General features: G+C 31.6%; 2 protein-coding genes across 2 annotated transcripts; one reads left to right on the forward strand and one right to left on the reverse strand.

Annotated features, from left to right (window-relative positions):
- Window positions 1-2468: 2468 nt before the first annotated feature.
- On the reverse strand, window positions 2469-10289 carry LOTGIDRAFT_164573 (hypothetical protein; the record flags this gene model as incomplete). Its single annotated transcript, XM_009061107.1, has 10 exons — window positions 2469-2476; window positions 2558-2665; window positions 2704-2793; window positions 2901-3037; window positions 4244-5547; window positions 6286-6413; window positions 6934-7054; window positions 7231-9053; window positions 9366-9504; window positions 10170-10289. 10 exons carry the CDS (start codon window positions 10287-10289, stop codon window positions 2469-2471), a joined length of 3978 nt encoding a protein of 1325 aa, XP_009059355.1.
- A 3094-nt stretch (window positions 10290-13383) lies between these two features.
- Window positions 13384-19943, forward strand: LOTGIDRAFT_234020 (hypothetical protein; the record flags this gene model as incomplete). The annotated part of the gene is made up of 12 exons (XM_009061108.1): window positions 13384-13428; window positions 15585-15764; window positions 15971-16074; window positions 16381-16623; window positions 16913-16969; window positions 17240-17407; window positions 17616-17746; window positions 18082-18221; window positions 18454-18538; window positions 18915-18973; window positions 19110-19205; window positions 19418-19943. 12 exons carry the CDS (start codon window positions 13384-13386, stop codon window positions 19487-19489), a joined length of 1380 nt encoding a protein of 459 aa, XP_009059356.1. The 3' UTR covers window positions 19490-19943.
- Window positions 19944-26406: the final 6463 nt, after the last annotated feature.

Here is a 26406-nt window from a genome sequence, read left to right on the forward strand (position 1 = left end):
AACAAAAGAATACGTCTATTTTGTTTCTGAACATGTCAAATTGAAAAGATAACAATTCAAACCAAGCATATACTGTATGCATTACTATTCAAGTTACCTAAATATAAAGGTAGAAATATTGTAGTGTATTTTCATTTGGTCTTTGTATTATGTGCACAACTTTGCTTTGACAATCACATTTTCACCTGACCTGATTTTACACAGTCTTATTGATTAAGATGTAAGAGAATATGATAAAAAGATGAAATAAAGTATATTAAAGAAGTAATTGATATGTTAATATATCTATCTATATATATACAAGAAGTGTAAAATAGATACTATACAATGTTCTAAAGGAAATAATTAGGTTATTACATGTTATATATATCAAATCAATAGCTATCAATATCATAAAACCCATCCCTTATATACATCAATTGATCTTCTAACTGAACAAGAGAGATATTGAAATAGGGATTCTTGCTGAAACAAATAATGGAGAAAGGTGAGAAGAATTGGTTGTCACGATTTAACAACTAATTATAGAAAATATATAGGATGGAAATCTGATTATGTTTCAGAATTAGATAAATCGCTCAATAAAATCTCTTGGTGATATCAACCAAATTGATTTGAACCAAATCACCTTTCAATGATCACAATAAATATCACAATATTACAACTAGAGACAATAACTTTTTAACATCATCAAGAACTAATATATGATTTTTATAGATTAAACAGTATCTTGTAATAATGAGAAAAATGACACCCACTTGTAGGTTTGTTTCTTTTCCCTTCCACATACTGGTACTAATATGAAACATTTGCCTAATCTTATACAGGGTGTAGGAAAAAAACCATTTAGTGTAAGAAAATCGCTTTAAAAATATTTCAAACTAGGAATTTTACTCACTTTTCCTAAATATGTCTTTTCTTTTCACAGAGTATCTTAAATTGACGAGTTATCATTTTTACATTCAATCGTGGATAATTCTGGAGACACATGTATTTGAAGGCCCAAATTTCACCGGTGAGATTTGAACACTTTAACTGATTACCTTAGCTAAAAGATTCCTGTTTCTGAGAATAAAGTATGATTGGTCAAAAAAATGGAGCACCTGTCCCCTTAAACCTACTTAATCAAATCTAATCTATAATTTCTGTGACATATTCAACTATATTTGTTACAATGGTCAGTACTGCATTTAGCTAACTAGAGATACTCCTAGATGCTGCCAGTTCCATGTAGTTGTTGACTGCCAGTTAGTATTCCGGAGCACAAACGTTTCCCATTATCATACCAAGTTTTATCAAATTTGGTTTAAAAAACTGAGTCTGTGAGCATATTTAAAAATACAAGAAAGTTCTTAATGATTTCTTATATATTTGAACACCTCTGTACTAATGAGAGAAAGTCTGACATGAAATATTAGAATATAAAATCAATCAAGATAGATGTAAAATATTGATTTAAAGATAATCTATATTAATATTAAATAAAAAAGAAGTGGTTGCCATGGTAACATATAGCCATGAGCTGAATTTCAGCATTTAAATTAATTCTTCAAAAATATTCTGAAATATTTAATTAAATATTGGCCAGGACTTATACATTATTAAAACAAATAAGTTTCAATTTAACAATTGAAGACTGTATATCAATGTATTTAGATTTTTATTTTGTTGATAAAGCGTTCAATAGTGCTTTTGTTAAATGTAGAAATTTGAAGTGTATAAACTTATTTTGTTGACTCTTCATTCCAAAACACAATTGAGCCTAGTCAATAGAAGCAAATGGGCATTAAAGACTTCACAGTGCGGTAGATGTTAGCACATTATTTAACAAAGTTTATGAATGAATTGAATGGAATTGAATGTAATTGAATGGCATTGGAAAGGAATGAATGAATGGCATTGGAAATGAATGAATGAATGAATGAATGAATGAATGAATGAATGAATGAATGAATCAATAAATGAATGAATGAATGAATGAATGAATGCCCTACAAAAACACTAATTCGTTTGACACATCAATATTATCGTTTTATATGTACGTTTTAACTTTCAAAAAATCAATTCAATAAGTAGAAATTAATCCTGTTAAAGGCAACAAGTCAATCTGAACATGGTCTGCAACTCACCATTATATTGTTATATTTGTATATGATATTCTAAATAATTGGTGACACAGCAGGATATAACAATTGATATGATATACATATATATTTTAATGATATAAATCCATTATCTCAGTTTATTGTAAATCAATTCTGGTCAATATATAGATAACCTGAAGCTATTATAACCAAGCACTCATTACGTATATCTATTATTTATGATTTAAATCATTGTATTTACTTTTATACTTCAGACCACTAGTAATTTCTCTATGTAAAAGTTTAGATACACAGTTTATCACTCTTTTGAAAGAGACATCATATATTTATGGTCTGTTTCCCAAAAATCATATATTACACTTGTTATAATCCTGTAATATTTCACCACAAATTATATTCAGTTAATTGGCTAAAGAAAGAATTCAACAAATGATAAAATAAAGATAACTTACTATAACCTATAGAAGCCACACTAGGATCATCTATATTGATCTTGTAACTATTTCTTATAGAACGAAAATCTTCTGCCATGGGATTCCAATTACCAGGAACAACTTCATCTGAAATATATAATGACATTTTTCAAAATTTTTCTCACCTTCGACCATGTTTGTATAATCTCCGATACATTGGGAAAACCTCTGAAATTCAAATCCATCTCTATTGAACTTCGTATAAATAGTAATGTCTACACATATTTCAGCTCAATCATTATTAAATGTCAAGAGTATTTTAACAACTGATACAAATTCAGACTCTCAAAATGAGAAAATTAAAGAAAAAAAAACAACAAACCTTTATGAGATGATGGTGATGTAGTAGGTTTAGTATTAAGTTGAGCACAATCTAGTCTGATTAATTCTAGATTAAAGCATATTTCTTCTTTATGATTTATGTCTACAAGATAGACTGGTAGTGGTATTGTCTGTTCACTGCAAAATATGAAAGACAAACAGTGCTTGCTTGTGCTTGTCGAAACCTGCCAGGATCCAAAATGAAGTTTTATTCCAAATGACTTTCCAAAACATTATTGGTAAATATCGCGTCTTCCCATAACTCTCCTTCCAAATTAGCCTCTTCCCAATTCACCCATTCCTGTTTGCCCCTTCTCCATTTCACCCCTTCCCACTTTGCTTCTTTTTACATATAAGGTTGCATAAGAAATTGCTGAGATTGCAAAAAGATAGCTTGCCAGGCAAGGTAACATACAGCCACTAGCAGCTGTCAGAAATGATAAAACAGTCTTCAGTGACTAAAGTCTGAATTTTCTCATATTATAGAAATTTTATCAGTTTGAATTCAATGATATATATATTTACTGACAGTTATTTATGCTGAGTAATTCCACAAAATCATCAAGTTCAAACTTGTCCAAGATCTCATCAATATAAATGATCACACCAAATTTCATTAAGATAGCTTGCAAGGCAATGTAATATACGCCCACTGGCAGCTTTGATTTTAAATAAAAATATTTGGCAGTTACAAGTACCAGTAAGAAATATTAAACATTCAGACATACACTTCTTTTGAACCTTTTGAGACGATACTGAATACTATTACAAAGTTTCATCAAAATTTGTCAAGAATTGCACATTTAGAGTGTTTACGAGCTTTTTAAAAACAAGGGCAATAACTCATAAGAAATATATTTCGATTTTTTTGATTTTCAATAGGGTTCATCCTTGGGTGATTCAAAACAACCATACAAAGTTTCATAGAAATCAATCAAGAATTGTACGGACAGACGGACAGCCCGACAGACAGGGTGACAGCAATATACCCCCCCCCCCCCCCAATTCTTGTGTTAAAAACTCCCTATTGTTGTCACAAACAAATTTTGAAGCATCAAGGGCAATAACCCCAAAACTGTTTATCAAAAACTCGTCAAATTTGAATTTGACCAAGATCTCATCAATATACATTATTACATCATGTTTCATTCAAATCAGATAAAAACTGTAGTCTCTATTGTGTTCACATAAAATGTTGAGGGACCAAGAGACCAACAGACCAACGAACAGGGGCGACAGCAATATACGTCCACATTTCCATATGAGCATATAAAAAGACAATCAGATGAGACCATTATAAGCCCTTATTAATTTAAATTAATTAAATTTGTCATTAAAACTCACCTTCCTGTTGGTGGGATGTTTTCGCTAGCCACAGTAACAGACAACATCTTATCAGAATTACCATTGTCAATACATAGTTCTTTTAACACAACAGTTGATACAGTAGGCCAAGCAACCTGATCTTTTTGAGGTTTAATATCTGATAAACAACACCATAGAGCAAGTGGAGGTAGTATGGTAAACTCTTTAGGTAGAGGGTAAACTTGACTTAAAGGAACTGTTTCTTTATCACCAAAATCAATGTAGAATACCACTACATCATGTTTCTTCTGTTTAGATTTAATGTCTGATTTGTTGATCAACTCCACTACTTTTCCCCTATAATAGTTGCCATCTTTAAATTTTGCACAACAGTAATCATTGACTCTGGGTAAAAAATCACGACTTAATTGTTCCAAACGTTTCTTTGTATAAGCGAAGAATTTCTGATTAATGTCCTTCATCAGTTTGTCCATATTTTTACCATTTTCTATGGAAACTTTATGAACATAAAAATCTCCTGGAGTATTGATATGAGCCATGAGAACATTAAAACGAACATTCGGATCATTCTCTTTTTGTCCAACGTAAGTTGATGAAACAATGTCTGTATTCTGTAATTCAGTTTGATTTGTAGCAGTGTTAACATTAGTATTTTTCATATCTGTCATAATTGAACTAGTTGGTTGAGATCTACATTCAATCTTGCTGTTTGTGGACTTCTTTTGTTGATCTAAATAGTTATCACATTTTTCTAGAGGATTGTGGTTCAAATTATCTACTTTTTGAGTGACATCCTGAGATTTGATGTTAGATTTATCAGAAGTTGATGTCACAGTTTTGGACAAATCCTTGATTGAGGATTCAGATATGGCTTCCTTCTCCACTGGAGTCAAATTCTGACATGAAACATTGAAAATGGGAGATGCAGAAGATGCAAACCCACTTTCAGTTGACTGTTTTTCATCTAAACTCTCACTCCTCTGATTAACTAATGTTTTCTCATGATCAGTTTCATCAGATGGTAGTAGATAGTCTTTAAACATGATTCTCAGTGAGCTTAATTGTTCAGAGATGGGAACAAAACGGCCCATTCTCTGTTTTATCATAACTGCACTGAGGTTGATATTACCAAAAGGGGCATTCCACGGTGTATTTGGTGTATTGGGGTACATCAATAATGATACATCTACTAAATTAGGAAAATGAGATGATTTACTACAATATACTGGTTTACACAGTAACATTTGATTCTGAACATTCAGTGTCATGGAATTGATCTCATCTTCTGTCCATGATGTTCTACCAGGATCAACTGGTGCCAACTGAAAAGAAATTGATTTAAAGATTGTTACTGATCTTAAAACATAATATCATCCAATCCAGGAATTCTATATTACTGAATACTAATTATGCCAAATGTTATAAAAATAGCTTGAAAACTGTTCAAATACAGTCTGCATGACAAAAAAACCTACAGTTTTAAGTCACTAATTTGTCGAAACAGAAGTAGGACATTGCAATATCTTTCTGTTCAAAGTCAACTTTTCCAAGAATATCTTTATAAAACAATATCCACAGAATTCTTTATGCATCATATAAGACTCAAAACTTTAATAATCAGTCAAAGGGAATCAACTCTATTTCTTCACCCAATAAAAGCATCAATACTGCCTATGGCCAGGATGGATATTAATGCACTTCCTGGCTAGAAAAGTAATGTTTATATCACTTGTTGGATTATAACATATATGATTTCTACCCATAACGCATGGTTAGTAAACTCCAATGACTTCCAGAGAAACTGCTTTATTGAAATTTTCATATACATACATTTATATACAAAGAGTTTATATATACATATTTCAGTGCAAGAGTGTAAGAAAACAATTTATGTCCCAGCTGTGTAAAAATATCTTTGATCAGCTATAGCACTTCAAACATATTAGACAGATCAATAATTGTATACAATAAAATTTACACCAATGATTGACCAATATATTGAAATGACCACTGAACACAATATTCATTTCTAAAAGTAGACAATATATATTATAACTTACCCCTGATAAAGCACATAGAACAGCTTGAGCAGGTAATTTAGCTAAATCTTCTGTCAAAGGTTGTAGGTCAGAGATCATGACCTCTTCCTTATTTCCATAATCAATAAATTGTACAGAAATCTTATTTTCTAAAATTAATGATTAAAATCTTAGGTTCAATAAGATATGGGAATTAAAGAGTTGTACTGTAACTCTAAGAAAAATTATGTAAAAAATACCATGGTAAGATATCAAAAATATTTATCATTTACACTTAAAAATATATCTTTATCAATATGAAAATGAAGGTACCGTTAGTTGTCAATTTTAAAGGTTTACATCTAATTAAACCTGCTTTCAAACATTGGTTTACTGTTGTTACTGAATATAAAAAAAAGAATGAAAATGTAACTTTAATTAAACTTGCCTTTAAAATCTCTGATTCTAGCTCTATAATAGTTACAATCAACTCTAAATTTAGCTAAACATATCATATTTTTTATAACAATAAGTTTCTTCTCACTTTTATATCTTGATATATATTCCCTGAAGTGTAAACACATCTGTATGTTGACTATGAAACATCTTGTTAACAAGTTGTCATAATTTTGCTCATTCTCACTCAGTGTGTAAAATCCATTTATGATAATACTAGACCCAAACATCTACCTCTTTTACAGCCTCTTATGGCTACTTTAAATTTGTGGGCTGGTGTAGACAGAAAAAATAGGTCCTGTTTCGTGGTGATTTGTTGAATAAAGGCAGATGTTTCAGGATAGATAGTCACAGGCTAGCATAATATCAAGTATTTCTTTAAAAGATTATCAATAACTATATAAATGTTCTGAATTAGACTGTTAGAAAAAATAGAATCACATTAACTTACTGAATTTGAGTCTTGAGCCCATCAAGTGCTTTACTATATGGATGAATGTAAAATGACCATGGGGAATTCAATTCACAAACCATAACATGACATGTTTTGTTTTCTATTAGCTGGAAATATTGTATCTCAGGTCCAAGTAAATACTCTGTATCCATAGCACTAATTGAAGTATCAAGCTGGACCTTGGTGGTACTTGCTTTAACATCACAATCACTGGCAGCACTTGAATATATTAACCCATCAGATAGTTCTTCAGTGATTAACTTTTCTAATGATGTGTTCAACTGCTCACTACCAGTTGTGGTTGTTCTTGGGTCTGTTTTAACTGAATCTTGATCTGAATCTAGCCCAATACCTTTTCTTACATCAATGCCTAATTTCTGACGAGAATTTTCAAGACAAGCATTTATTTTAGATGCTAATTTGGCTCTTGCAGACTTCTTACTGCCAGGAGTATTTCTTTTGGGTCTTGTTCCAGGCTTTGAAAATCTTTTGGTAGTTGAACTAAGTTGAGTGGTACTAGATTTGGATTCATTTGTTTCTGAGGATGTCTCAAGTTGAGGAGACACATTTTTTTCATCATTAGATTTAGCAGATTTCCTCTCTGAATCTGTCACATCTGAAAACTGTGATGAACCAGTCTGTAAAATACTGCTAGATTCTGGTGAATGTTCCTTCATAACAGTAGTATTCTGGTCATTACTTAATTTCTGATCAACAGACAGACACCCACCTTCTACACTAGATGTATAAGGGGTAGATATGTATGCAGCAGGAAGATAGGGAATTGGAGGCATCATTCCAGGATTCATGTAAAGATATCCATAATTCATTGGATTGTCTTCTCCATCACCAGTCATGTGACTTGATACAGAACCTATATCTGAATGACTGTCTCTATTAGAGATGTGTGGTATGAATGGATTAGTATTACTCAAGTTTTGATTTGGTAAAATTGCTGAATTTAATTGCATACTTTGACTTTCAGTGGTAATGTTCTGATATGTTGAAGTGGTTATAGTATTATTTTGTTCAACGTCTGTCTGATTTGATGATGGAATGTCTGCTAAATCAGGGTTGGATAAATAGAGCTCTTCACCCTCTGCAGACTGTGTTAAAAATGGTGGATGAGTTATGTCACGATGAATTTCTTCAAATACTGTAGGTGAAAGATTTGAGTCCTGAGGTTTGATTGGTTGCAATAAAGGCACTGTACGGATCTCTGGTGGAACAATCTTAGAATTCTGAGGTTCTGTTGATGAGGTTGTTATGGTAGATTTACTTTGCGTATCACGTAATTTAATTGGACTTGAACAAGGAACATTATCAAAATCTAAAGCATCTTCACCACAAGATAGAACTGTATAAGTATCTCCATAGCGTTCATTTATTGAATTCAGATCTAATTTCACTTTGTCCTTACACACTGATGGTTCAGCATCAACCCACAGAATTTGTTTCTCTTCCAGAATAGTTGAAAATGTCTGAACACGCTTTTGAATAGGATCACAAAGAGACTGGTTTTTTGAAGAGTAATTGTCAGATAAAATGCTATCATTTGTTGGAACCTTAACATTCCTAATCAGAGATAAAACATTCTGACATGGAATTGTCTCTATTTGAGATGAAGTATCACAGTTTAATGATTTATCTAACTGATTGACATGAGAAATGTTGTCATGTACCATGGATTGATTAGAGAATGGTAATTGTTCTCTACTTGAGGGCAATTCTTCTGGTTTTTCTGTAGGTTTTGTTAACTCAGTAACTCTAATCATCCCAACATGTACAGTCGAAATGGTTTGTCTATCTAGTATAGATTTATCCATATCACTTTCATCACAGGTAGTAACATCAGCAACAGAAGGCAATGGTGAATTTTCAGCTGAACTGTCAGAGTTTTCTACAATGACATTTTTACAAAATTTTCTGTTAAATGGAGACACACCATCTATATGATCAAATTAGGCCTGTCACATGACACCACAGGACAGTTTGTACAGAATCATAATTTGTATGCTGTTTAGTGAGAGAGGCATGATAAACTTTCAAAAGCACTTACTGTGGCATCATTCATTGACCTATACCACTACAAAAAAACACATTTTCCATTCCAGATTTGAACCCTTTTAGGTCAAAGAGATATGATATAAGAAATAGCATGAATAAGTGAATGATTTCATTCATTTTGGTGAGGTAAAAATGATTGACCTACCATTAAATTCTTCTATGGTAGCTGTTAATAAGGTACAGTTATAATAATGCTGATCTAATAAATGCATAGTTTTTTGATAGTTTTTCTTGATTTTTCTGATTTCATCTGACTGAGTAAGTTCTTCTGCTGTTTTACATGCCTGAAGGGAAATATATTAAGTTTACATATTGATCTCTTTATACAAAACTTTAAGAGATGAAACAAAGATTGTGATAGTATTTGAAGTGAAATGATGTAAACAAATTTTGCAGTAAGCTTACTCATAATCCCCAAAACACATCAAGTCAATCAAAGATACTTTTTTCAACCAGTAGTTTTAGTTTTATCTTTTAACTCTGAATTCAGATTATAACACAAGCAAGCCACAATAAGGCAGTTACAACGACATTACATTCAATAGAGAGAATCTAATATACTAATGTACGATTTTGCGACTTAACTTTAACTTTGACTTTTTCCTTAGACACGATTTGACTGAAACATCTGTCTCTATACCAGCAATTGATAGCTATTCGGCTGGTGTAGAGACAGAAATAATAGGCCATGTTAAATGAGGAAGTTTCGCAGGTGCAAGGTTTATACCTATTTAGATACCTCAGATCTGAAAAACCAAGATATATTCAACAGTGTTTTGTGTTTTTGACTCTACTCCAGCTGACAACTGTCAAAATATCCATCAGAGGATGGAATAAAGGCAGATGTTTCGGACTAGGACAGGATATGAATTTAAAGCGACAGATTTTTTCCTGAAATACAGTAGGGTAAGTAGAGAGGGTGTTCATTATATTCGCAATTACACAATACCTGTTGGACATCAGATAAATAATGATCAACAACTCCGGTTAATTGTTTTAATTCTTTCACTTTATCTTGTAGATTCTGTTTAAACACCAACAGGTGTTTTTGTTTTAATTTGGTAGACATCTTTATTTGTGATGATTCATCTGTCACTAAACCTAAAAAATATTCAATAGTTTAAACACTGGGGCTAGACTAGTTGACCAATAATAAGGTTTGGTGATTTGTCAGTTTTACAGCAATACTCTAGTATGGTATAAAAACATTCGGAACTGTAAGTTACTTCGTGTAATTCCCACAATTTACAATTTATTTCTTCTTTGAATAGTTTGGGGTCATTTCCATTAGCCTTCGATACATCCCCTTGACAACCGATAAACCAAATAATGGGATTGTTTCTTAAAGGCATAAAACTGATTTTAATCATTTTAGGTAGGTCAAAATATTCCTACATTCCTTTTACTATTCTGGTTTCTAAACCTAAACAAACATTATTTCATCAACAACTATGTTAAAGTAGGAAGTCCTCATCACATGACATATTTGGACTCCTTTAGTCAGGCTGTAGTCTTTATTTTTTAACTTTATGACTGCAACTCGGAATTAAGACAAAATCCAGCTTTGATCAAGGTAGATAATTGATAACTTATTGTTAAACAAAATATGATAATTAGCTGTGCTATAAAACTCTCAAGTGCATGCTCAGTCTAAGACTTTCATCAATGACATTTTGCTGCTGACATAACAGCAAAATTGATATTGTCTTTGTAAAAAAAAATTTGAATTTTTTCTATTATTTTTATGAGAATTAGAATGTCAGCCTCAAAATAGTACTGTTAGTCTTAAAATGTCTTTGTATTGATAAAAATATAAACAGAACCACACATAATGTCTTCAAAATTTGTTTTTACAGAGGCACATTTTCAGCCCAAGTTTTTGACTTTTCATCGAAAAATCTTCAAATAAGAACTTGTTCAAGATCTCATCAATATATATAATTACATTCAATTCCATTTAAATCGAATGAAAACTTTAGTCTCTATTGTGTTCACAAATAAATTTTGATGTGGTTTGACTAAGTGTGCAGGAAAATAACTTAGAAACCTTTCATCGAAAAAATTTCAAATTTGAACTTGTCCAAGATCTCATCAATGTTTATGATCACCCCAAATTTCATAAAAATCAGAAGAAAACTGTTGTCTCTATTGTGTTCACAAACAAACTTTGACACATATTTTTAAGTCAAGGGAAATAACTTAAAAACCTTTCATCAAAAAATCATGATATATAAACTTGTCCATGATCTCATCAATATTATGATCACACCAAATATCATTTAATTCAGATAAAAACTATAGTCTCCATTGTGCTCGCAAAAAATGTTGACAGACAGACAGGGGTGATTGCATTTCCATGTGGGCATATAAATACATCACCTAATTTCGTGGAAACCTATTATTCGTGGAATTCCGGAAAGGATTAATAATTTACATGAGCGACCTTACGCGACCTCTGCATTAGTTTGTTTTGATAAACATGGGTTTTCTGTACAATATCAGCTAGTAGAATGAATCCAGTAGTTTCAAGCAAGGTAAAATGTATTAATGTATACTTTGACAAATACAAAATGGCGGATTTCAGTTTTTAGCAAACGTCACCATTTTTTATCAGCCGAATTTCCTTATAATCCCAAGCGGTAATCGGAATTCCAAGTGTCGTCTGCTAGAATGTACCGGTAGTCCAACGACTGAAGTCATGTGATCAACTAGCGGATTCCGTGTCAGCACAAAATTTCTATGGAACACAAAGTGGATCATATTCTTTTGTTGTTTCAGTGACTTTTAGCAATAAATCACGCTACGTATCTTATTTTGTCAGTCACTATTTTTTTTTTTAAATCGTGGTTCTTTGAAGGAATTGTCACTAGTTATAATGAATTGATATTAAAGATAAATACTAAGAGAAGTTAATTATACCACCTGGTATCCATACAACGTGTTTTTCTAGACTTATTTATAGATCAAACATTGTACACGAAAATAGGTGACGCATTCTGCCGCCGTTGCCGAGTTGGTTGCTCATGAAATATGGGTCAAAGTGAAGGATTCATAAAGAAAATCGAAATAAACCAATTTTAATTATTTTGTAGAATATCTGAGGAAACATCTAAGACACAAAATTTTTTTTTTGTTTTTTTAACTTTGACGAAATTCGGTGTTCAATCCTTATATCCACAAAAATAGGTTACAACACTGTATTATATTATATCAACGCAAAGACATTCTAAGACTAACAATATAACACCATTTTGAGGTTGCTATTCCAATTCTATGGAAAGAAATAATGGAAAAAATTCAAAAAACTTTTTACTTTGCTCAGACAATATTTCAGATTGTACTTCAAGTGAAAGCAAGAGTCTGCATGACAGTTGAGCGAGAAGGTTCATGGATAAACGTACGAAATTCGTCCTTTATAGGGTGACATTGTGAAGATTTCTTATTTCTTGAGTTCTTGGAGATCTTTCATTTCAACTTCAAACAAAAGATAATAAAATGTTTGCCAAATTTCTATTCCGTACCCAGAGTGGTTGGATAGTACTTTTACCCTATCTTTATAGAAAATGCTGTCAACAAGGGATATTAAAGGGTTGTTACTTTCTTGTTCGGTTATCATTTAAAGTGAATAAAGGCATGCCTACTCTCTCACCCGCGGAATGCCACTAAAGAGACTGGACGATCGGCATCAATTGGAGTTGTTTCCCTTTGGCAGTCTAACTTGTTTAATAATTCGATAATAGTATAAATATCGGCAGGGATTCTGATGTGTTACAGTAATAGATACCTGTTCAACAAAGGCTACAGTATTTCAAATTGCAATTTCCTGTTCCTTACGAATTATCAAATAAGATGAATAGCTCTTAGTGTTACAACTACAAGGCAAAGTTTAGAAAATGTGCATATAGTACCAAATTAATTTATCCACTTCCGGAAAAATCTCGTCTGTGTTTGTTAAGCATATGCAACTTCCGGAAAAACAATTCATGGTTGTTTGTTATGATACGGAGCGATCAGTAAAAAAGGTGGCTACTATAAACAAATGGTAAGCTCTCAAAAACGAATCAAAATTCGAGCTCTGCAATCTAGCACACCCTTACTTCCGACTTACTTGTTTCCGACTGTTTCGCCCTCCTCCAATTTCCGTAGAGCTATGGAGGTGAAACATGTCAGAGATGTACAGTGGTGTAACCTATTTTCGTGGATATAAGGTATTTTTAACTTCTCTACTTATTTATCTTTAATATCAATTCATAATAACTAGTGACAATTTATTCAAAGAACCACAATTTAAAAAAAAAATAGTGACTGACAAAATAAGATACGTAGCGTGATTTATTGCTAAAAGTCACTGAAACAACATAAGAATATGGTCCACTTTGTGTTCCATAGAAATTTTCTGCTGACACGGAATCCGCTAGTTGATCACGTGACTTCATTCGTTGGACTACATTCTAGCAGACGACACTCGGAATTCCGATTATGGCTAGGGATTATAAGGAAATTCGGCCAATAAAAAATGGTGATGTTTGGTAATAACTGAAATTCGCCATTTTGTATTTGTCAAAGTATACATTAATACATTTTACCTTGTTTGCAACTACTGGATTCATTCTACTAGCTGATATTGTAGAGAAAATCCATGTTTATTAAAACAAACTAATGCGGAGGTCGTGCAAGGTCGCTCATGTAAATTATTAATCCTTTCCGGAAATCCACGAATAATAGGTTTCCACGAAATTAGGTTACTCGACTGTACAGTAATCTCCTATATCCATGCATATACAGTCAAGTAACCTAATTTCGTGCTAACCTATTTTTCGTGCATTTCCGGAAAGGATTAATAATTTGCATGTGCGACCTCGTGTGACCTCCGCATTTGCTTGTTTTGATAAACATAGGTTTTCTGTACAATGTCAGCTAGTAGAATGAATCCAGTCGTTTCAAGCAAGGTAAAATTATTAATATATACTTTGACAAATACAAAATGGCGGATTTCAGTTTTTAGCAAACGTCACCATTTTTTATCAGCCGAATTTCCTTATAATCCCAAGCGGTAATCGAAATTCCAAGATTCGTCTGCTAGAATGTAGTCCAAAGACTGAAGTCACGTGATCAATTAGCGGATTCCGTGTCAGCAGAAAATTTCTATGGAACACAAAGTGGACCATATTCTTATGTTGTTTCAGTGACTTTTAGCAATAAATCACGCTACGTATCTTATTTTGTCAGTCACTATTTTTTTTAAAATCGTAGTTCTTTGAAGGAATTGTAACTAGTTAAAGATAAATACTAAGAGAAGTTAATTATACCATTGGGTAACCATACAACGTGTTTTTCTCGACTTATTTATAGATCAAACATTGTACACAAAAATAGGTGACGCATTCTGCCGCCGTTGCCGAGTTGGTTGCTCATGAAATATGGGTCAAAGTGAAGAATCAAAGAAATCGAAACAAACCAATTTTAATTATTTTGTAGAATATCTGAGGAAACATCTAAGACATAAAAAACTTTGACGAAATTCGGTGTTGAATCCTTAAATCCACGAAAATAGGTTACACCACTGTATTATAAGGATTCAACTGTCAAAATTGAAAAACGTAATTTTTTTTTTTATGTCTTAGATGTTTCTTCAGATATTCTATATAATAATTAAAATTATTTCGTTTTGATTTTCTTTATGGATCCCTCACCTTGACAGATATTTCATGAGTAACCAACTCGACAACGGCTGAAAAACATGTTGACAATTTTCAATTTCATGTACAATATATGATCTATAATTAAGTCTAGATAAACACGTTGTATGGATGCCCATTGCCATAATTATCATTTCTCAGTATCTTTATCTTTACTATCAAGTCATTATAACTAATGACAATTCCTTCAAAGAACATTGATTTAAAAAATATATAGTGACTGACAAAATAAGATAAGTGAAAATTAAGAGTAATTTATTGCTAAAATTCATTGAAACAACATAAGGTGCTTTAGGTACAAAATTTGATTGTCCTACACAAATGGCAATTTTCTATAACAAATGTTTTGAATTTTAGCTTACAAATTAAGAATTAAGTAGCAAATAACAATGAAGAATAAAAAAAACCATTCCACCTTCCATAAAACATAGTAGAGGGTCTGACTGACAGTTGCTGTACCAGTATGCACATCACTTGTGAATATTTGAGTACATTTAACCGCTTTGTATGTAACTGATCGTTAAAGTTGACTGCCTCATACAAAACTTGATCCATGGTTGATGGTTCTATCCATTTATTGAAAAAGGATTTGGTTTGGCAATGGTAATGTTAAGTTGTAAGTTTATTTGTAATTGCTGTGAAAAAACTATTTTTTTTCATTTCAGACAGAATTTATTTTTAAAAACATGATAATCATGCAGTTGAATAAGAAAGTAGCTGTAGTTGGTGGTGTTTTGTTTGTATTGATATTGATAGTGTTATTTAAAAAATCTTCCATTTTTTCATTTCACCATGAAAGTGAATTAAAATGGATGTCTTTATCAGCAACAAATGAATATACTCAGGTTTGTATACCACTATGATATAAACACTATGATTTCAACATTACTAAAAACAATCTTGCACCTGACCAATTTTTTTTCAGGCACATTATCATTGAACTAACAAGGTATAATGATAAAAATGATTATCAAATTTGAGTTTGAAGTTGATTTTTTTGGTTACATTCTAGTTTTACAATGGACTTAAGGTCAGTAATAATTTCTTTAAGGATTGGACCCAACAAAGATGTTTAAAAGACAGGGTAGAGTTTAGAATTAAGAATTTAGCTGTGATACAAGATCAATGGAAGCTATCTACAGATTCTTCTTGTGTGTAAGTTAGACAATACAGTTCCAACAATTGTTCTTGACAAGAGAAAGATAAGATTTAGCATACTGGCACCATCACTCAAGCTCATCTTAAATACATTTCAAAAACTAATATTTTAAAGCATTAAACAAGAAGCAAGATGTAAGCTTTGACCCTTGATATCTCTGTATATTTAAAAAAAACGAATTGATCAAATATTCAAAACACCATGTCCTTTGTTCTATCTGAGAGACAGGATCCTTATAACTTCTTATGTTATCTTTGTGAAATGTTTTCTGTAAAGTGTTTCTCTATATATTATTTTTACAGGCAATTGTACCAGAAGTTCTCTACAATATATTTTATTGAAAAAACACCAGCACCACTTGTCCTACCAGAATCATTTCAAGTTAAAGTTCGAAAGTGGCTGAAAAATAATGAAGAATTATTTAAAGAGGTTTACAAACAGGAAGTAACTCAAGTAGTTAATGAATGGACTAAAGAAAATACAATATTTAATCCATTACGAGAAAAAAGACCCATATCAAAACCCACAGAACCTGAGAAAACATAGTATGTTACAGTTAATTATCAATTTGATATATGTGATAATCAAAAACATTAGGAGACCATTAACAAGTGTTCAACAAATCTATACGAGCTTCATGCTATCAACAATGCATCACAAAATTTTAAGTGTATTATTTATGTATTTACTAAAGTGATGGAACAAAATGTAGATCATTACTTATCAACATTCAACATCCAACAAAAAGAATTTTTTGATGAACATTATAACCAATGCATGTCATTGCCCAATCAGAAAAGTAGGATGTGAAACTCCATTAATTTTATTTTCCAGTGTAAAAAGGTTAGTAGAAGAAACAGCTAAAAATTGTGATTTCTGTAACTATAAAGAGTAAGTGTGTTTTTTACATTTCACTTAAAAATTGCATTCAGTTGTCTCAACTATAAACCAAGAGATATTGTTAATGGGTTACACTTATTTGAATAAACTCATAAAATGTGATCTGATGGCATCATAGACAATGATGATGTAAGTTACCAAAACAAGACAAATTTTACTGAATTACCATGATCTGTATCAATAGAAATGAATTTGTGGTCATATTGTTTTTTGATATATTTATTTTCCTAAATTGAAATCTCACTATTCTATTTTTTACAGATTTACTGCAGCTGATGTATTTGGTAGACTAGAGTCCAAATATTCTTTTTCTGCTTCTAATGCCTTTAAACTAGGAAAATATCATGAATTGTTTGCTCTTAAAACTCATGATCCTCATAATTGGAATTTGACACAGTTTATGGATATGATGAATTTAACTTTAAAATGGTGAGCTTACTGTATGAAAACCAAATTTTATGATTAGAGTAATCAATAACATACTTACATAGTTCTTTAAATGATAATTTTACATATTATTTTACAATATTGTGTTATTATTATGAATATATCTTTTAAATCGTTTTCACAAAGTTAGGGAACATTTACTTCCATCACTGAGGCTTGTGTAATTACAATGTATTGATATATCTTTCAGGTTTGATGCAGCTCATAGAGATGATTCAAGTTTTAATTGTCCAGAGGTTATCTGGGATATTTTACCACGAGCTGGAGCTAGTCAAGTTCATCCACATATGCATGGTTTACTTGGTAAAACCAGATATCATGGTATGTACATTACTAAAATAACCTTTGTTAGTACCTTTGACTAAACTCTATCTATTACTCTATGGTTATAAAACTTGAAATGACAGTTACATTTGATGCAATCTGTTGCTGAGAATTCATCTGATTTCAATATAAGTTGTTTGATTTGACTTTGTTTTGATAATTTGGTAGCCTGTGTATTGATAAAATAGGTATGTGTTTGATCAAATTCAGCAAGTGTATCGATCAGATTTTGATAGTATTTTTGTTTTGCTAACTTAATCTGTTTTCAATTGTGTTTAGATTAGATATCAATCAGTTTTCATTTTTTTTATGTCATGTACTTCAATTTGTAGGTGAAACAGATAAATTAAAACAAGCAGCAATAGAATATGAACGTAAAACAGGATCTGATTATTTTACTGATTTAATCAATGTACATTCAGCTTTGGGATTGGTTGTTCATCATAAAGATGCTGTTGCCTTAGCTAACCTTGTGAGTCTCTCAAACTTAGACAGGACATATTGATATTGAGAATGGCCTATTATACAAAATGCTATTCCTCTTAAATCTGACGTAGTTGTACCATATCAGTAGTACAATACCTTTATTGCCTTTAAATTGATGCAGTAAAAGAAAACAATTATCTTATACTCTATTGTCGTTTTTCTGTTTTGACTGTAATGTATCTAAATTGATAAGTAAAACATTTTCCCACTGTTTTCAGACTCCTAAGAAAGATCATGAAGTTATTATTATAGCCAGAAAACCTACTCTAGCTTTTTATAAGATGATATATTTTGTAATGAGAGGTAAGTATTGTATTCTAAGATTGGTTGTAATTTAACAAATATTCATGATAACCTTACCAAAGCTTATCATATGTTATAAAATGTTCACAGGCTTGGTGACTTGACTTACTTCTAAAATGACTATGTCAAATCAAATTGTATCAATAAAATATAATAGCAAATTTGAATTTAAATCTAGACTAGTTGATTTTCAGACTAATACAGGGCATATATGATATCATTTACTACTTACTTTACTACAAACATTATAGACTGTCTGTTTTTGAAAATTATAAGCCTTGTTTTGGGGATGAATACTTGTAATGACCTGAAATATACAATGTTATTCTAACAGTAAAATAACAACACTAATAGTAATATGTCTAATATATTATAGCTTATATTGATGATTTAGAAAAATTAGCAACCTCTATGGGAATTGGTCTACCACCCCTGGTAAATAATACTTTTTTTTTGCTTTTCTTTAGAAACATGCTACAGTTTCATTCACTAAACTATTCTAAAGGAATTTATGTAATATCATATCATCTTTTGACTTCAAATTTTTAACAATTTAACCTTGTTTCTATAGGATGGTTCATCATCCCTCCCAGCATTTGCTCGTATTGTAACAAGAGGTGCTGTTGCTGAAATTAGAAGTGATATAAGTTCTTTAGAATTATTTTCTGTGAGTATTTACAGTATTATATCTAACTTTGTGCACATGTAACAAATGCTGTGAAATGAGTATATATCTTTTTGTCTCTATATTAGTATTGTAAGCCTTCTCTACATATTACAAATACATGACTGATTAACTATAATTAATTACAAGGTTAACTATAATTGTTCCTATCTTATACTAAACTTTGTAATAAAGTTGTTTGATATTTTTTTCAGGCTGTAAATGTAAATATAGACCCCTTCAAAGTTATACAAGTTGTTAAACAATCAATAGAAAAACGATCGTAATGAAGGAGCAAGGACAAACTAATTATTACTTTTTTGTGTTTGTTAAAAAAATTTGAAAACCTGGCACTTATCTCTCTATGTGGTTGTCTATTTTAGGCTCCTAATTTTATCATCCTAAAAGTATCGTTCCTTTTTAATTTTAAAAAATTTTATTGAACTGGTTGTATCTCATGATTTTGACCTACATAGAAGTGGCAGGTGTCGTGCTGACTCTTTTCGAAACACCTGATAGTAATTCTCATTCATACTATACAATTATTGCTCCCAATTTTGCCTTACTTCGGTCAAGATTTGGTAAATAGAATGTTTTGCTCGTACCCCTAAATCTTACTAATTTGGCTTTAAAGGGAAAAGTGTATTTTCTTACAGCTTTACTTATTTATTTTTGAATTTTTTTTATTTATTGGATATTTGTTTTTTGAAGGATTTCTCTGTAACTCTCTCATTATTATATCACCATACAATAAATATGTTCTTTATCAGTATCATCTCAGGTTTTTATATACTATTATTATAATATGGTTGTATAGTGGCTATGTAGCAGGTAGCTGTAGTGACTGTATGCTTGTAACTAGATAGAAGTAACAGTTTGTAGATGATATATATGTTTACACCAGTGCATGTTTCCATATATTGTCCTTTAAAGTTTGGATGATCAGAGCTTATTTTCAGCTGTGTATAAAACTCCTGATTCTTCAGACTAAAATGTAAATTATCCTGAATGCGTGACTGACTTTAATTGAACTGAAATTATTTGGGATAAAACACACTTCTTTGATATGTGGGAATATAACGTTTCATGTGACACGTGTAACTCGTGTTGAAACATTATGTACCCATGTATTAAAGAAGTGTGTTTTATCCCATAATTATTGTCTTGTATTATACATGTGCTCCTCGCTTCTAAATGTCATCCAAATCTTCTAATGAAATTAAATGATGTATGCTTGTGAATATTAGAGATTGCCAGGAGAATGTATTTTTTTTATTAAATTATCATGCAGTGTCTGAATATCTTTAATGTTGATGAAACTACCGTAAGTGTGCTTTGTATATTATAAAAATTGTATATACCGGTATGAAGTTGACTTTTATGTTTTGTAAAGTTTATTTTAAGCTCTTTCATTTTCTTGATCAGCTAAAGCTGGAATGTTTATTGTGTTTAAAATAATTTATTTGTTTTTGGCCAATTGCTAAATAAGGTGAATTTTGTTAAATTAAGTTAATTACTTAATTCTATGTATTGAATTGTTAGACTTGGTTCTCATATGTTTAGTCATGTATCATATATGTATGATTTTGTTCTGTTTTGGATTCATTAATATGAATTGTTGATTTCATTTGTGGTTCAATTTTCTTTATACTTCAATTTTAAATAAAATACTTAAATTTCTTTAGTTTGACTGAAAATTGTAAATGGCTGTCCAGAAGCATCTGTCAAACTAAATGTTAAAGATAAAATTCATGGAAATTTTCATTTATTGTAATTATTAAATGTTTTTTTAAAACAAGCACCTGATGAAAAATGCTAACAAGATCAGAATTCATATACATGAGTATAAGAAGAGTAATCTGTACAAGGGGTTTAAAATGAGGTTAAATACAAATTTATTATTTATGACTTTATATTTTGTTAATGTGTGTTACCACCTACTACCATTTACCATTCCACCTTGTTTGTTTTAATTTATACTCAAACTTATGAATTGTCATTGATTTATTTTGTTTAATATTCATCTGATGGATGTTTTTGTTACATTAAACAATATAAGTATTTATGAGATTGTTTTTGATATTATTTATAACTTTAATAGGTCCACATATCTCTATTGGTTGGTTTACACTGCACTGATATTTAGCCGTGCCATACTTGGCCCGGTCCTACTTGAAACTAGCACGGCGCCCTCTGAATTTGTTTACACTGCCGCTTCGTACTCGGTCCGGACCGGGTGCGGACTCGGACCAGATAATTTGTGGCTGTATGAGTATTGTCCGTCTATTAAACCTCCTTGTTCTGTACCATTGTCCATCTGTTCAACAAATGTTATGTATGGTAAACTCCGCAGAAGACAGCATTAGTTCACTTTCCAACTATCCATCCCAGTAGTAATATTTAAGGTGAACATGCTGTAGCTCTTTTAATTTTCAACTGATTTTGATGAAACTGATAGAGAGCTGGTTTCTAGAAGGATGTTAACGAAACTTGGCGTGAAAGTGTTGTTCGTAATCACCCAAGCATGTACCCTATTCAAAATCTGACAAATCGAAAAATATTTAATATGAGTTATTGCCCTTGTTCTTGAAAACGTTCAAAAGTCTTTGATTAATGCTTGTGCAGTTTGAGAATGTTACCCTCGAAATATTTCATTTATTGATAGCTCTTGTCAACCGCCCGGATGACTTCGCTGCCATTACAATGGCGGGCGTTTTAAATCAAAAAATGAATGTACACATACTTGATTTAAATTAAAAAAAAATTTTGTAAAAACATTTTTGTGTTTTACAATATAATGTGAACGAATATATTTGGCACCCTGTCCAACACACGTGCTTGCCAATGTGTTAGATACCACGGGTCCGTGTAATCACAGTTCCTAGATTGAGTGTAACGCTGAGACTCTGTGAAAAATTGCAAAATCATCACGAAAATCGATAGGTATCATCTTCAAATTGGTACAATTATCTGAAAGTAAGGCTAAACATATGCCACTTCTTCAGCGAAAGTTTCCAACTGTTTGAAACAACGAGCTACATAGCCTGGGCTACTTGAGATCTGGAAGTTTTCTGCGTTTGACTTTTCCAGTACCGGTATTGCGACCTATCTACGTCTTTGAAAGAAAAGATGCCTTTTACTATTTGAAACTAACAAAATTGCATGATATATTCACCGTATTAAAAACCGATAATAACAACCGCTTTTGAGATAATATAATTATTGTACATTATTATAGTTCTCTGTAACATATCACTCAGAAATTGAATAATATGAAGCGAATATTCAGTATGAATTCTCTTACTGCCATCTCAACTCTAGACTTGCAGGAATATTGATCTCAGACTACACGTGACGTTTATTTATACCATAGAGAATACGACTAATGTTTAATAAGCGAGACGATCACGCTATGGTAATAGTCCTTAACTCTTGTTTCATTACAGAGGAGGGAAAGTTAAAATAAAAATTTGGAATAAAATGTTTGGAATATGTCCAGCTGGTTTTATTTTATTGTTATTATGCTTGCAGGACATCAATTGTGACCAGAATATAGGTAGGTGATACTGTCATATATTTATCATTCAATTGTATTGTTATTTACCATCGGAATTTCAATAGGTTAACCTAAGCCTAAAAGTTCTGTTGGGAGCTCCATAATATGACTATTATATAACTATTACGAACCCAACCATATACCTAGTAGAAATTGCGCAGAATCTTATAATTGCTGATATTATGGGCCATCTTATATATCCCGTAGCTCCCCGATAAATACAATCTTGCCCCCACAGACTTCCCCCCCCCCCCCTCTTTAAAAGAAATGTCAATTGTTATTTTTTAAATACATTAATTCGTTTTACTGATTCAAAGGGAGTCTTTGTTAGAAGACAAATAATCTTGAACATTAATTTCGTCGGCAAATGTCAGGAAATCGCGTTTCCGGCGTCTAATTCTCAAAATTGTCTAAGCGACATACCACAGAACCAATACAAATAATCTTGAACCTTAAATTCGCTGGGAAATATCAATAATTTGCATCTCCAGGCGTCTAATTCTCAAAATTGTATTGTGGTGGTTCCACAAATACAAATAATTCTTAAATTTGCCAGAAATGTCCGAAAATCGCGTTTCAGGGCGTCAAATTTTATAAAATTTTCTACAGGAGGTACCCAGAAATTCGCATTTCCAGGCTTCAATCGTGCAAAAAAAATTAATAAGTCTACTTTTTATTCCTTTTGAACCAGGTTTCTATGTTAATCTTGTTTTAAAAAAAAGAGTTTTCAATATCTAAATGGCAAATTCTATCAAACAATTAAATTCATTGTTCTTTAAAAAAAAAAAGTAAACGGAATTAGCTGACTGGAGCTGATTGTTCTGTATGATGATGACATTTAACAATGAATCCAACAAAGAAAACTAACAGGTTTGAAGGTGAACATAACACGTTTAATACTAGAAACAATCCATACTGGAAGGACAAGTTTTTTCTGTTTGGAATCAAATATTCATAGATGTATCAACTTATTTTTATATCATGCAAATGACAACCATCATGTAGGAGAGAGATGTCCATTTAATCTGTGGCCCCATGTCGGCCTAAAATTCAATAGCTCTGGAGTTCAATTGGGATCAGAAAAGTATGTCATAATATGGTCTTATCGATTACTTTATTCTGTTTTAAGATTGAAATTGGCAAAGATATGCCTCAACACAACAATTTACATGCAATAATTTTGCAATATACTAACCCTTTACCTTCCACTTCTATACATTGGAATGTTGTGTTTTTCTCTGAAACCAGATATAACTATCAGAGTTGCATGCAACTGGATACGGAATAGCAGACTACAAATTATAATGTAAACAAATCAAATTAATGTAAATAAATGTTATCAAACATTTTATGTTTATATTTAATAATGATAATTGAATTCACATTTTTTTATCTTTCAGTGTCAGAAATCAAACACTTATTCGATCAGATTGTCACTTCAATTATCAATTGAATTTTCTATTCCAATTTTAAACAAGAACATATAGGCCTAATAAAATGTTCAATCGATCAAATACCATGCGACTGACAGAATGTAGGAAAAACTGGATTTTGAACTCAACTAGGGTAATCTGAGGAATCGCTCGATTTCGTCGACCTGGACTCGCCGATGACTGAAGAATTCAAATAAACACGAGTTGTTCGCATTTACATTCCTGTCGTCGACTTTGCGACCATGCTGTTTATGCAGTTGCTTGTAGACAATTCCTCTAAAAGAGATTATCATTCATGTCGACTGTGAAATAGATTGTAAGTCGACCTGAAAATTTAGCCACAGCGTCTGTCCTTAATAGTCCAATAGAATTCGACTTCCATTTTGCGAAAGGTTATTAAGCTGATCCGATAATTGGTAGCAGTCAACAAACATGAACAACGATGACGTGCAACAGCACTGAAAAATTGAAAAATTGAAAGAATTACAGAACACATCTAACAGATCTACTTGGACCCAAAGGTGGTTTGTTTATGTTAGCATAATATGCATTTAGTAGTGGTGAATAATTATTTTACAAATCCTTCTTCTGTACAAACAATAAGTATTATATTATCTACAACCACAAGAGGGTTATATTGTATATTATACTAATATTCCACTGATTCTAATCATACACAGAGGATATCGTGTCATTGTTCCATGTTAAACTTGATAACCATTATATATTCTTTATCAATCCTCTATGATTCATATTGGTCTTATTATAATCCACCATCCATAGAGGTTATAAAAAGACCAGGCCTGGTATTCTCGAAACGAACTTAGGGCTATGATGTCCTAGAATCAATGTTAGAAGATAAGATCTTAGGACATCCTAGCACTAGGATCGTTTTGAGAATACATGGCCAGGGCTGCATTAAGTTAATGATGAAAATGTCTTATTATGGTTGTACTTTATAGATTAGTGGCAACTATGTTATATTGTCACACGGAAATATACAAAGGTATCTAAGTACTGTCAAAACATTTCAGAGGAAACCACGACCGACTATTAAATTTTATGATCTATCTCAGCATCCAGAAACAAACCAGGATAGGTCATAGTATTCTTGATATTTCAAAATTTATCACCAAAGTTATTGCCATGTCCTTTATGACAGCATTTTGGAACTTCAACTTTGTCCTTGAAACTTTTATGTCAATAAGAAAGTAGGTACTGTAACATCAACAGCTCGGTCGTCACAAATAGCTTAATGCTAAAGCAAACAAGACAATTAGAGAGGTCGTCTAACGTTGATGTTTTAGAATTTAAGCGATTCCTCTGTCTAGAATAAAACTTAAAATATCGATACGTCTTCCGGCTGTTAATCTTATATTTATCAAGTTTACTTGGTAAAATTTACATTAACCCCGAAAGCTTTGGTTTTGTTGAAAGCGTTCATGATTCTGTTAACCCATTAGCTTTAGCTATGATCAGTTTAGATATATCGCTATCCAAAAATTTACTCCCAAAACAAGAGAAGATATTGTGCATGAAGATGATTGGATGCGTATTTTTTTCGAATTTAAATTTTTGATCGGTCGAAGACCTTGTACTTAAAAGAACTGTTTCGAGAATTTAAGATCACTGACAATATTCTGCCCAATTCACACGTCCATTTCTTGTTGTAAGTTGTTTTATCGAATGTAGCTTTCCGATAGTTTTAATCTTTTGACTACGAATAGCGAAGGTTTATTTGGCTTTCTTTTCATTCAAAACAAACTTAATAAGTTTGAACACCAAATTCTCAAAATAACAATTAGAGAAGAGTAATTTCTGTGCAAATCGATCATTTTTGTTCACTTTACTTATATACTCCTTACAGTGGTTGACTACAAGTCTACTTTATTTTCTATTTCCTCTTCTTAACACTTGTCAAACAGAAAGGCACTATGTTATTATTGACTCCTAATAAACTTCACTTCCACTGTATTGATGACTTTATTAGTGATAATTGTTTAAGCTGTCATTGACCTTTGATCTGCTGGAAGTAGAAAAGTAATCAGCATTGGGAAACATGACTATGGTTTTAAGCATAAGAAAGCTTATGTTACATCGTTAGAGCTGATTGAACGGTTGAATGGCATCTGTATTAGAAAGAATATGTACCGAGTAAAATAAAATATAATAGACCAACCAACGTTCTTAAAACCAAATCTGTAAAAATGTTCAG

This window comes from Lottia gigantea (genome assembly GCF_000327385.1).
Source record: "Lottia gigantea unplaced genomic scaffold LOTGIsca_46, whole genome shotgun sequence".
NCBI lineage: Eukaryota > Metazoa > Mollusca > Gastropoda > Lottiidae > Lottia > Lottia gigantea.